This window comes from Mustela putorius, unplaced genomic scaffold (genome assembly GCF_011764305.1).
Source record: "Mustela putorius furo isolate JIRA1106 unplaced genomic scaffold, ASM1176430v1.1 tig00000813_pilon_pilon_pilon, whole genome shotgun sequence".
In the NCBI taxonomy this organism is placed as follows: Eukaryota; Metazoa; Chordata; class Mammalia; order Carnivora; family Mustelidae; genus Mustela; species Mustela putorius.
In genome coordinates, this window is record NW_025421485.1 from 4,128,382 (window position 1) to 4,141,285 (window position 12,904).

The 12,904-nt window shown below is 48.9% G+C and overlaps 1 protein-coding gene across 2 annotated transcripts in view; it reads right to left on the reverse strand.

Moving 5' to 3' along the window:
* LPIN1 (lipin 1) overlaps nucleotides 1-12,904 on the reverse strand; it is a 125,590-nt gene that overhangs the window by 84,965 nt on the left and 27,721 nt on the right. For both annotated transcript variants that reach the window (XM_004745813.3, XM_004745812.3), the window contains exon 2: nucleotides 8,848-8,904. In XM_004745813.3, the coding sequence (XP_004745870.2) occupies nucleotides 8,848-8,904 (57 nt within the window). The remainder of the gene's footprint in view (nucleotides 1-8,847; nucleotides 8,905-12,904) is intronic.

Consider the following 12,904-nt stretch of genomic DNA (forward strand, 5'->3'; position numbering starts at 1 on the left):
GTCAAAAGGCTGGGTGGTAGGTTCCAGTAACTGCCTGGGATTTGTACATCGTTTTGTTGACTTGTCATTACTCAACACAGCACCGTACAGTAGAGCGTGCAAATGTAGCACATTCAGCTGTCCTGGGTGACAGTATGCAAACGGAAACAGCAGTACCTAGAAGATCTACAGATCCTTTCCACTAAATACTAGGCTTTTCTCCTTTTTATCATTTTATTTTATTTTACTAGTCTTTTCTCTAGTTTCTCCAGATCTTGTCAACCCTTCCTTATGAAAATTTGGAGGCTAAAAAATATTCACTTGCTTCTTAATTTGTGATTCTCCTCTTCAAAAGTGTACACCCGTGTGCGATAGGCTATGGAGACCAGAAGGGATGTTACTGAAGCCAGCATGTTCAACGGTCCCCGAAACTCCAGCTCCCGTAACAACAACCTGTCAACCTCCAGACAATGAGATCACATAGCTTTGCATTTTCCCAACCCTGTGATATCAGGCTGCATGGATATATGTCCTTTAGCCTAAAACAAAGGAAGTAATTTTTGCTAGTCTTCTCCACGGGTCAGATCACACCTGCAAAACCACATCAGTGTGACCATCAGACCTGAAGGCCATAAGGACGGCAGCAGGCCCATTTGCAAGAAGACGATCCAGCATGAAAGGAAAGGCTGAACCACTCTCCATGTGTTTAATAATAACCGAAGCCGTGTGACCTGCAGAAAAGCCTGGTGTAGGGAGTGGGACTGGAGGAATGCAGATAGAACGGAGCCCTAATATCAAGGGCTGACGTGGAAGAACATGATTACATTTGTCTGTAGATTCCGGAGACTTTGTGATCGTAATGAAAAAGACCTAGAGAGACAGGTCAGAACGATGCAGGCAACCCTTGCTGTCTGGAACCCAGGAGTTCCCAGCCGGACCCCCAGTCAGAAAGGGGCTGTTCAAGTTTTCCCAAACATAAGGCAACAAGTTGAACTAAAATTTCCACTGCTTCTCCCAGCCCTGACTCGACGAATTAGCACTCTCCTTCTCCCTGTCTTCCAGAAAGAACAGCTTTGTCTTTTATAAAACCAATGGGAGAATTCTAGGCTAGCAAAGAAATACAAAAACCCTAATTCCAGAGGATACAGACACCCCTCTGTTTCTAGCAGCATTATCGGCCATAGCCCAATTACAGAAGCAGCCAAGTGTCCACAGATAGACGAATGGATAAAGAAGATGTGGTATGTCTACATAATGGAATATTACTCATCCGTAAAAAAGAAGAAAATCCTACCATTTGCATCAACATGGATCTAGAGAGTATAAGGAAAAAAAGTGAGTCCAAGAAAGACAAATATCTTATGATTTCATGCATACATGGAATTTAAGAAACAAATGAGCAGATGAGCAAAAAAAACAAAAACAAAAAAAACCAGAGAGGGACGCACGAAGAAAAAACTCTTAACTACAGAGAACAGACTGATGGTTTCTAGAGGGGCGGCGGGTGGAGGGATGGGGGAGTAGGTGACGGGAATGAAGGCGGACACTTGTTGTGATGAGCACTAAGTAACGTGCAGATTTGCCGAGCACTATATTGTACACCTGAAACTAATATAACACTTTTCATTAACTACACTGGGATTAAAATTAAAAACTTAATAAGAAATAGAGTGAAAAAAAAAACACATACCTTAATGAAAAAAATAAAAGAATTCTGGCTCAGGCTTCCCTGTATCACACCAGAGCAACACAGAGAGGAGTGGCGGTCTGTGTGGAGACGGGCAAGCTGCGGTGGGAACGCCGCCCTCGGATTCTACTGGATTGGGCTTAGCTGTTCTCCCTCGCACACACACGCTCCCCTCAAAGATGACTGGGGTGTCTGGGAGCAGAGAAGGCCACGGAGGCTTCTGCCCCAAGAGGAAAGGAAAGACAAGAGAACTATGTCTAAAGGGGTCCCGAGAGGTCCTGGGTGGCTCAGTCAGTTAAATGTCTGACTCTAGATTTCCGCTCAGGTCATGATCTCCGTGTCATGAGACCAAGCCCCACATCAGGCTCCATGTGGGCGTGGAGCCTGTTCAAGAGTCTCTTTCTGTGGGACGTCTGGGTGGCTCAGATGGTTAAGCCTCTGCCTTCGGCTCAGGTCATGATCTCCAGGTCTGGGATCGAGCCCCATGTCAGGCTCTCTGCTCAGCGGGGAGTCTGCTTCTCCCTCGCCCTCTGCCTCTCCCCTTGCTTGTCCTCTCTCTCTTTCTCTGCATCTGTCTCAAATGAATAATAATTTAAAAGTCTGAAAAAATTATTTTAAAAAAAATTCTCTTTCTGCCCCTCTCCTCTCTCAAAAAACAAAATCTCCTGAGAATAAACTGGCCTCAGAAGAGTTCCAGATCTGCCCCTGAGCCAGATCCCAGATTCTGTCTGTAAGTATCCCAAGTCCCCAGAGGGAAATTCTTATCTTTTCCTCCCAGAACAGTGAGGATATTTAAAAAAAAAAAAAAATCTCATAGTTCTTTGTGGAATCCAGTGTGTCCTGGGCAGAGTGCGGCTCTGGGACAGTGACCTGGTTTCCCTTCTGTGCTCTGTCACTTACGAGACCCTGCATGTGCCACCTCAAGACCTCAATCTCCACATTGGAGAACAAGGAAGTGGGGACAGAAGTTCATGAGCTCTGACCTGTCTGTGATGCGACTTCATGGGTATACAGCAGCCCTGCCTGTCCATCCCCCCCAAACACACATAGGCTTCACTGTCCATCCAGCACCCATGGCACCGCTAGGCATCTCTAATCATGTCAAAGGATACTGAGATAGTTTCAAAAGAAGAAACTGATGCAAATTCACTTGAATTTTAAAACAGGTAACATCGTGCCCAATGCTTTCTCCTCCCCCTGCTCCCTCCCCTGGGAAAGTGTGAGTGAAGGTCTGGGCTCATGAACTGAATCAGAGGACATTCTGAGCTTCTTGAATTTCAGATAGGAGGGAGGGATGGAGGCCAGGGGTGGGGGTGGGCAGACGAGCATCCATCCCTGAGCCAACACCATTCAGTTTTATCCCCCTGCTTTGTAACATTGAACCCACAGCAGCATGATCTGACTCAGGCAATGCTCCACCTGGCCCTGGGGTGCTCGGGAGACCAGGAGACAGAGCGATCAGCTAGAGAGCTTCAGAATGAGGGCACATCACCCTAACACACATACGCATGTACCCTCACACACATACATATGCACGCACGTGCACACATATGCTCCTCCAGCACCAGCATCAAACATCTGATTACATATCAAGTGTCACCACTGCTCTGATTCCACTGTTTCTCATGGAGTCCAAGTTCAAGCCACATTGGACCATTTCCATTTCATTATGTTTGTCCTGTTCCCTTCTACCACAGGGCCTTTGGATGTGCTCCTCCCTGTCCTTGGAATCCTATCCCCTCTTTACCTGATTACCTTCCATTCATTCTTCAACTTTAGTTCAACCATCACCACCCTCCCCATCACTACTATATCAATTCTCCCTGCTAGACATTCTAACTATTCTATGTATCATTTATTTGAAGTGTTGGTTATAGTTCAAATTTTCCAGTTGTGTGTGCAATTATTGTAAAATCTCTCTTCAGGAGACAGAGTCTGCAGGAAGGAAAAGACCATTTCTGTTTAAGTATCTAGCACGGGGCCTGGCACATAGTAGTTGTGCAATACCTATTTTTTTTAAAGATTTTATTTATTTATTTGACAGAGAGAGATCACAAGTAGGCAAAGAGGCAGGCAGAGGGAGAGGGGGAAGCAGGCTCCCCGCTGAGCAGAGAGCCCGATGCGGGGGCCGATCCCAGGACCCTGGGATCATGACCCGAGCCGAAAACAGAGGCCCTAACCCACTGAGCCACCCAGGCGCCCCCGCAATACCTATTTTTAAATGAATGCTTAAATGTCATATCATGGATCATAATGCCTGGCTGCAAATATATATTCATCATAGTAAAAATGACAAAAAAAAAAAAACAGCTCTAACAAAAATAAATATCCTAATAAAAATAAAGTAAGTACACGGGTACTAATGTTAAAAATACCAGTGGCCTTATCAAGAATCAAGCAAGAGGGAAGTCACAAAGAATATACTCATGGAACAAGCCATTTCTGAGCGTTTACTGTGTGCAAGGTACGATGGTGGGGGGTAAACATCTTTTTTAAAAAGGGGGATGCCTGTGTGGCTCCAGCGCCTGTTGGAGGTTCTACTGGGCTGGTGGCCCCTCCCTGGGCCACAGTCGCCTTTCCAGGTGGTGCAGGGGACAGCTTGCTCTGTGTTAGTTCTGCAGGCCACCTTTCCCTTCGTTCCTGCCTTCCAAATCTGATTACATAGCTTTTCCACCGGAGAAGCCCCTCCTGTTTTCTGCACTGTTGTAAGTTTCTGAGTTCTGTTCCTTGAAATTGAATGCGACATCTGGAAGTAAAGGGAAAATAAATGCATGTTTGTCTGGGTAGCAGTGGACCTCGTGAGAGCCCCTGATGTCACAGCTCCAACGCAGGACATAAGAGCAAGTGGGAGGAGGGAAGTCTCGCAGAGAGGGGGGCGAATAGTGCACCTGCACACGGCTGAGCGTCTGGGGAGCCAGACACAGCCAAAGGTACTAAATGCAAGGAATCAATGACAAGAATTTGAAAGTGCTCAACAGAGAACCTTTTACCGGAGGCAGCATTCTATAGTGCTTATGGACAGTCTCTGGAGCTAACAGGTATGGGTTCAAATCCTAACCCCGGCCCTTATGGGCTGTATGACCTGCGCAAGCAGCTCAACCTCACAGCTGCCACATCCCCCAGGGACAGTAATAGAACCGACTTACAGAGCTGCCGGGAGGAGGAACATATATAACGCTTTTAGACAAGAACCCATCACATAAGGACCACATAAAGATTTGTTAAATAGGAAAACCAACGACTATATGAAAATCATGGCCATCCAGTTAGAAAAGACAGATTCCAATTAAAGCAAGTTCCTGTTTCAAAATATGTTTAAAACAGTTTGAGATATGTTTAAAATGGTTTGAACTTTTTAAAATAAATAACATTTATACAAATTTAAAATTTAGATTTATAATATAAATACATTTTAAGTACCTATTAAAATGTACTTTTTAGGGAATACATTAGATACATTTTTAAGTAAGTAAGGGCTTAAGCATAATGAATGTGAGGGTTTCCAAGTGGCAGACTAAGGGAAAAGCTTAAGGACAGTATGGGGAGGGGGTGCAGAGAATGGGAAGCGTCTGTTTCTCCCCATGACAAGGAAAAGCCCGCCGGGAAAAAACACACCTGCCCCAGGAAGAACACCGTGGAGGAAATGCTCCATATATAAGAAGGGCAGAGTCTGAGCACAGAACCAACTAAAACAGGGTGAGATTATACACAAATGCAGAGTATAAGAAAGGAGAATGCATTTGTCCTACTGCTCTGCGAAAACCAGCTACATTCTCCTCCAGCAGAGCAGAATTCCAGGATAATGTGCGAAGGGGACGGGAAAACGGATCAGAGGAAGGACCAGGAGACCGTGGCTACGTACCACGGCTAGTATTTCCCAGCCGATTTTCTAGAAGCCAGGCACATGGAGCGCTTTGATGAAATGTTTCAAAAATAAATTTAAATCTAAACAGAATCACTTCCCACCCACCCACCCTCCTGCCAGAACGAGCTCCTTCCAAGAAGGCTACATTTTAAATCCAGTCCTTTTGCAACTTAAAACCAGTGAGGAAAACAAACTTTTCAAGCCTAAAGCAACAAGTTTCAATCAACTAGAGCAGGACAACCCAGAATTCTGAGAATCGCTGCTTTTACAAGAAATGTTGCAATCCAAGCACTGGCTGGCCAAGAGGGAGGCTTTTCCACGCAAGTGCAGGTCATTAGGAGCACAGCAGGAAAGATGTGCCAGGCTCCACGTAAAACAGCTCAGCACATTCTCTCCCCTCCCAAAGCAACATGGGTTAAGGAGCTTGGGTGAATACTTCATTGCTTGAGTGTCCCTCCGGAATTCAGGGCTGTCTGTCTTGAATGAATCTGTGTGTGTGTGTGTGTGTGTGTGTGTGTGTGTGTACGCACGCATGTGTGGGAATGGAGGCAGGGGCGGTCTGGGCATGAGTTTTTCTTTGGGTTTCTGTTTCCCAGAGCTACAGCATCCAAACAGAGAGCTAGACCTTGTGGGGAAAGCTTTGCTCAGACGTCCCTGAAATCCATGAAAAATCGGTCACTGGCTTCTCTGTCCTAATGAACCACATGTAAGCCCATGATGAAACATGTCACAAAACATTGTCACTGTGCCATTTTGTACTCTGCTACTTCGTCTAATGACTGGTGAGCCCTGGAACGAAAAGCAAAACCATGACACACTCATCACCGACTCCTGGGTACCCAGCCCATCTGCATAGCAATGAGAACGGAGCCAGAGCTTCAGAGACAGGGCAGACGTAGAGAGCTTCCCCTTGGAGACGGCAGCCATACACAGTTCAGTATTTCCAGTTCAGACCTTGCCCCCGGCTCCAGGCCTTACATCCAACTACCTCCTGGACACCTCCAGACGGTCCTCAAACACTTCATCCTCAAGGAGGCCGACGTGAACTCCTGACTGGTCTCCCTGCCTCCAATCCCACCCCATGACAGATCTGAGGGGGCGTCACCTGCTTTAGGACTTTCCAGGCCACCCATCCCCATTACCATTACCACTAGAGTAAAGTCTAAGGTCCTCAGGAAGGTAGACGCAGCCCCCCCATCCGTGCCATCAGCGCCCCTGCTTCCTGCTCTCCTCCACTGTCATCTCCTGCTACTCACCTGGTCCTGCCACAAGCCTCAGGTGCCTGGACTCAGAGTGTTATTCTAGAACAGCTCCAGGCCTGGCTAACTTACAGCTCTTTCAAGACTCTGCACAAGACTCAGCTTTGTCTTGGAAGCCTTTTTTTATGAATTGCTTCTAAATTCTCCACCCATCCGAGCTGAGTTCCAAACCCCGCTTCTCTTCTGCATGATGCCTTGTGCCGGACGGCAAGCACCTTACGCTCACAATTCCATGAACCCCCATGTGCGCACGAGGCGCTGAAGCTCAGAGAAGCAAGCAAACGTGCTCGGTGACACACATACTCTTAAGTGGCAGGGCTCAGGGGCCCGGGCCAGGACGTGTCCTCCTAATCCAGTTCTCCTGCCTTAGACAGTCAAGACTTCCTGTCACTCCACCCTCGAGACAGAAACTTCCTACTTGGCATCTCCTGTCCATTGCTTCTGATCGTGTTTCTAGATGAGCCGTGCGAGGGGCAGAGTAGGGTGTGCGGGAGAAGCCCCGCTTATCCCCCCTCCTGGCCTCCCTTTCTTGTACACTGTAGCCACTGCACCATGCATGGCCAGAGGCTGGGGCTGGAAACCTGGTGGCCATGGGCTCCTACCCCCAGGCTACAGAATGGGGACTCGACCCTGGGAAGCAGCCTCACTGCCTCATGACCACCAGCCTGCAAGCCCACGGCCAGGAGGAGAGGCTCACTCACCGGGACTTCCCACCTCCACTCTCCTCCTTGGTGGGGGGCTCCCCTCGCTCCGGCCTTAACTGCCACTAACCGCCTGCTGGTCCAGATTCCTGGCCTCTGATTGGGCCCCGTCCCTGCCAATCCCCTCGGAAACAGACCTGCTCCTCACTGAGTCCCTGGGACAAGGCCTCCCTCAGCTGCCTTCCTCACTCATTCAACTGAAGCCTGTGGAATCATCTCCCGGGAGAACCTCTCCCTCTGGCCAGCACCACGCCCGGCCTCTCGAATCCCCGGCAAATCCTCTGTTCCGCATTCTTTTCCTGGCTCTCCAGGCTCGCCAGACTGGGAGCTCTTTGAGAGCAGAGACTATATGCCACCCTCACTCTGATCTCCAAGGCTTAGGACAGCCCACAGAGGGACAAATGAGTGTTCAGGCTTTCTCTCTTCCTCTCCAGATCATTCCAAAAGCCTTTCCTTGAGCCTCACCACCCCCTAACTTATCTCCATAAGTCCATCCTCCGCAGGAAAAGAGCTCAGGTTTAAGACCCACGGAGGTATACAGCTGGTCGTATGATGTTGCTGAAGCCTAAGGTACAGTTCCGGGGCAAGGTGAGGACACTACGAGACAGAAACTGGAGATGAAGCGTGGCCCCACTGCCCAAGTGCTGCAGCAGAATCTCCCCCACCCCACCCCCAGCCACGGAGGCTCCGAGGGCCATATCCAGGACGAGTCCAGAAGCCAGAATGGGCAAGGGGCGGAGGACGGCGCTGGCCCTCAATCTGCGGGACATGGAGTCTCAGGAGTTCCCAAAGGAAGGGTCCGTGGTCTGCAAAGCACTAAATACGGTCATAGGAAACATCAGCAGGGCCTGGCCCAAGGCTTGTGGACCACACTGGGCAGGGGGACTGACATAGGACAAAGGAACCAAAGTGCGTAGGAGGAGGAAGCAGAGTCTGCAGAAGGGATTTGAGAGCCGTGGGGGCTTTTGTTAGGTACATTCGACCACAGCCCTGTAAGGGCGGTCCACCAGGGGCAACCAGCAAATACTTGGGTACCAATATGAACCTTTTCCTGTGGACACGAGGGAGCCATGGAAAGCTTTTCAAATCTGGGAGGCAGCAAAATCATTTCTGTGCCTGGGGGAGTAAGGCTCCAGGGAGAAGGGGTTAGAAATTAGCCAAAATGTTCTTAGCTCATCCTGGGCTCCTCAAGCCTTAAGGAAGAGCCTCGAGCCAATTCAGCCAGCATGGGGGAGGGGCGGGGTCCTGGGTGGGAGATGGCTTATATCCACAGCAGAACCCAGGCTTCGTCAGAGCCCTTGCTCCCCCCCTGGAAATGTAAAGGTCAAGCGGTACGTTCACGGCAACATCACTCACATTAATGTTCGAAGGCCACACGTTTCTAATCCAGCCAGGGTCCCTCATCATTGGAATCTGAAAAAGAAAAACAGGAGAAATTAATGAATGGAAATGTTGTGGAAACAGACAGTCGTCAGGACAGCACACAACCTTGTGAAGAGAGGACACCCCAACTAGGCCGTACCCTCGAACACGGAGGACTGTGTGGTGCATATTTATAGCTCAAAGAAAAGAAATTAAATAAGAAGACGACGTGCTGAGTTTTCTCTGAGCGTGTTTATGGAGGGTGTGAGGCCTGGGTTACACGGGACACAATACGAAGTCATAAATCGGCCCTGCCCCCATCCCTGCCCACCTCCACTTCTCTCCTTCCCAAGGCACACGCTGCCAAAACCATGGGACTTGGAGTCAGAAGTCATGCCTTCTAGTGCGGCCTCAACAGCTTCTTAGCTGTGGCTGCACAAGGCTTGTTTTCTTAGCTGCAAAATGGGTGTAACAGCCACCCCAGAGATGACAGGCGCGGTGTGAGCATTGACGGAGTCCATTCGGGGAAGGGCAGAGCCCAGCATGCAGATGAGCCAGTCAGACTGCTGGTGTGGCCCCCACCCCGAGCCGGGGGGGACCGCGCCATTGCTTTTCCTACAGGTGCCCTAGGTCGAGCCCCCGGAATGCCAGTCACACGCTGGTGTAGCCAGGGACATGCTGAGTTTTTGTAGGTCTCAAATTCTCCCTAAGTTATACTCAAAAACATGTATGTTCCAGGTTCAGCCACGGCAGCCCAGAAGGGACAAACTTTGAAGCCCCCTGTGCCTGTTTCCCTCGTCCCGTCACCCCCTTGGCCTGTTGCCCTACCTGCTGCACATTGGACACGTGTGGCTTTTCCAGCCCATGCTGGTGATTAGTTAACTTGTTACTTTGTATCACCATTTACTGAGTTTCTCTCTCAGGGATCAGGTGCTCAGGGGGGTAGTGGGAAAGCATAGTTGGGGAAATGCAAAGTCTGCCCTTGAGTCACTCACAGCCGAGCGGGGTTGGGCAGGAAGACAGGTAGACAAGTCTGTCATTCCCCGGACGACCTCTGAGACATGCCCGAGGCCACCTGGGAGCACAGGAGGGAGCCAGCGGCTTTCCGGCAGGGAGTACAAGGCATTCTGTGCCGTCCACAGAAGGGGATGTCTAAGCTGCTTCTGAAGGATGAAGCTCTCAGGGAGAAGAGGAGGGAGAGGGACCTTTCCAAGCAGAAAAGAGAGTGTGTCCAAAGAAACAAAGGCATCACATGTGTATTTGGAGCACAGCACAGAGGGCCCCATGACCGTGACCGGAGAACAGTGGGAGGGACCATTGCGGCGGGCATTGTCAGGAGATGTGGGTAAAGTGGGGCCCCTTTTCTTCTTCAGAAAAATGCCCTCCTCAAACAAGATCTTTTAGGAGGCCTCATGTAAATAAACACAAGAGGAACTAACATCAGGGAAGAGGCCCCAGGTCTGGTGTTGGCTGCAGAACCCGAGCTTCCAGAGAACAGAGTCTGAGAACAGTCTCTGGGCACGGCGGGGGGTACAGAGGAGTGGGATGAAGGCACCCGTGTTTTATAAGATCATTCCGACGTCTGGTATTGGGGGCCGAGGAGTAAATTTAAAGGCTATTCCAGGAAAGAGTGGTCAGGAGGTGAGCCAAGGCGGGAAGAGGGGGCTGAAGAGGAAGGGGCGGCTGAGGGCGGCTCCTCGTGGTGGAACCGCCGGGGCGTGGTGAGGGACGGGGACGGGCTGGGTGGGGGAAGAGAGACATGTTGAGGGCGACTGGAGTCTGCGGCCCGGGCCACAGGGTAGATGATGCTATCATTAACCAAATGAGGAAAACCGGAAGGATAAATTCCAGGAGGACCGTTCTAGTATGCTGGACCCACGTCGGGATAAGCTGGATAGGGTTTCCTCCAACAGGCCCTGGAAAGGCAGCAGATGTGAGCCAAGGGATCCCACCCAAGTCTGAATTATTGTTGGGAAAGTGGCAGAGACCAGGTTGTTCATCTATGAACTGCTTGGTATGGCCATTAATTCAGTCCTGGTTCAACTGAATGATGCATTTAAAGCACTTCTTTTTTTTTTTTTTTTTTTAAGATTTTATTTATTTATTTGACAGAGAGAGATCACAGTAGACAGAGAGGCAGGCAGAGAGAGAGAGAGAGGGAAGTAGGCTCCCTGCTGAGCAGAGAGCCAGCAGGACTCGATTCCAGGACCCTGAGATCATGACCTGAGCCGAAGGCAGCGGCTCAACCCACTGAGCCACCCAGGTGCCCCTAAAGCACTTCTTAGAATCTAGTTACTACCCCCATTTCAGCTCCTGTGGAATATTAGCATGCTATAAAAAAAAAAATCATGTGGCTTGGATACAGATGTTCTAGACCATCCAACTCAAATTCCTCCCGGGGCACGAGCACGCACTGGGTACAATGGCTGTACTCATTTCACATTCACGAGGCAGGCTAGGAAGGCCAGCAGCGATTTAAATCCACAATGCTTACATTTGATCCCAATTAAAAATAAAGTTTCAAATCAAATGCCAAATGTATGTTCCTGCCAGGGGAACTCTGAACCCTCCAAATGTTTGGTTTGATTTCAGAGATTAAACAGAAAAACAAGAACACCAGAATGGTGAACTTGTGTATTGCAACAAGAATTTCTCTCGAAATCAAGAAGAAAATAATCCCACTCCACCCCACAACGATTTGTCCATTGTCATTCAAAATTCTTAACACAGAATTTGAAGCCCAGCCTCCAGAGCCCACACACCAAGCAGGGAGCAGTCATAGACGCTGGAAATAAACTTGGGTTTGAACCCCTGTTCTTCCCCTAAGAGCTGCGTGGTCTTCAGCATGGAATTCTACCTTTGTAAACCTCAGTATTCTCATCTATAAAGAGAGGAAAACAATAAAATGGTTACCCCAGAGCTGAAAAAAGAATCAAGAGATAATGCCATGTAATAAGGTTATCAGGGTAGAACCCTTGTGAAGGGGGTCAGTGCCTTCAAAGAAGAGACAGCAGAGAGATGTCTCTCCAATGTGTGAGCACACATCAGGAAGGTGGTGGTCTACAAGCCAAGAAATGGGCTCCCAACAAAACCCAATCCCACTGGCAACCCGATCTTGGACAACCAGCCTTCCAGAGCTCTAAGAAATAAATGTCTGTCGTGCAAGGCACACAGCCAGTTCTTGTTATAGTAGTCTGAGCCTATGGACAAAGATCCTGTTGTGTTTCGAACCATCCCGTGTCCATAGTTATGTACAACAAAAGAAGTCATCTACGTGACTCAAAGATTAAATAGGTAAAAAAAAAAAAAAAAAAAAAAAAAAAGATTAAATAGGTAGACAAATAGATGAAGAAAAATGGGAAAACGCTTGGGGAATGAACACAGTTAAGTGTGGACAGATGAACAGATGGAAAATAGGAAGACACTTTCCTGCTGTCTTTCACTTTATGCTGGGGTGTGTTGCTTGCTTGTGTGACCACACTGATGGATACAGAGTATTGAGCACTCGAAAGAGAACCATAAAGATTGGTCATGGCGTGGTTGGGGCCTCTGCTACTTAGAGTGGAATCACACGGGAAGTTTCCTCTTCTAAAGAGCCAACGTGGGGGTGCCCGGGTGGCTCAGTTGGTTGAATGTCCAACTCCTGATTTTGACTCAGGTCGTGATCTCAGGTCAGGAGACCGAGCCCCACGTCAGGCTCTGCACTCGGCACGGAGTCTGCTTCACATCCTCTCTCCCTCTCCTTCTAGCTCACTCTCTCTTTCTCTCTTAAATAAATAATTAAAATCCTTAAAAAAAAAAAAAAGAAAACAAGAAAGTACCGACATGGGGCTACCTCCCCCAGGGCTGCCAGGAGAGTCTACTCAGAAGTGTCCTTGGAAGTGACCTGCACGTATTCAGAGAAGCCACATCTTTGTGAAGAGCGAGATCCAGGTCCTAGCTCATGGCTTCACCCATAGCCCACCACTCGCCCGAGTTCACACACGTGGGACCCGGGCCCAAGTTCAACTTCAGCTCTATGTGGCTCCAGAGGTACTTGCACTGATGGACA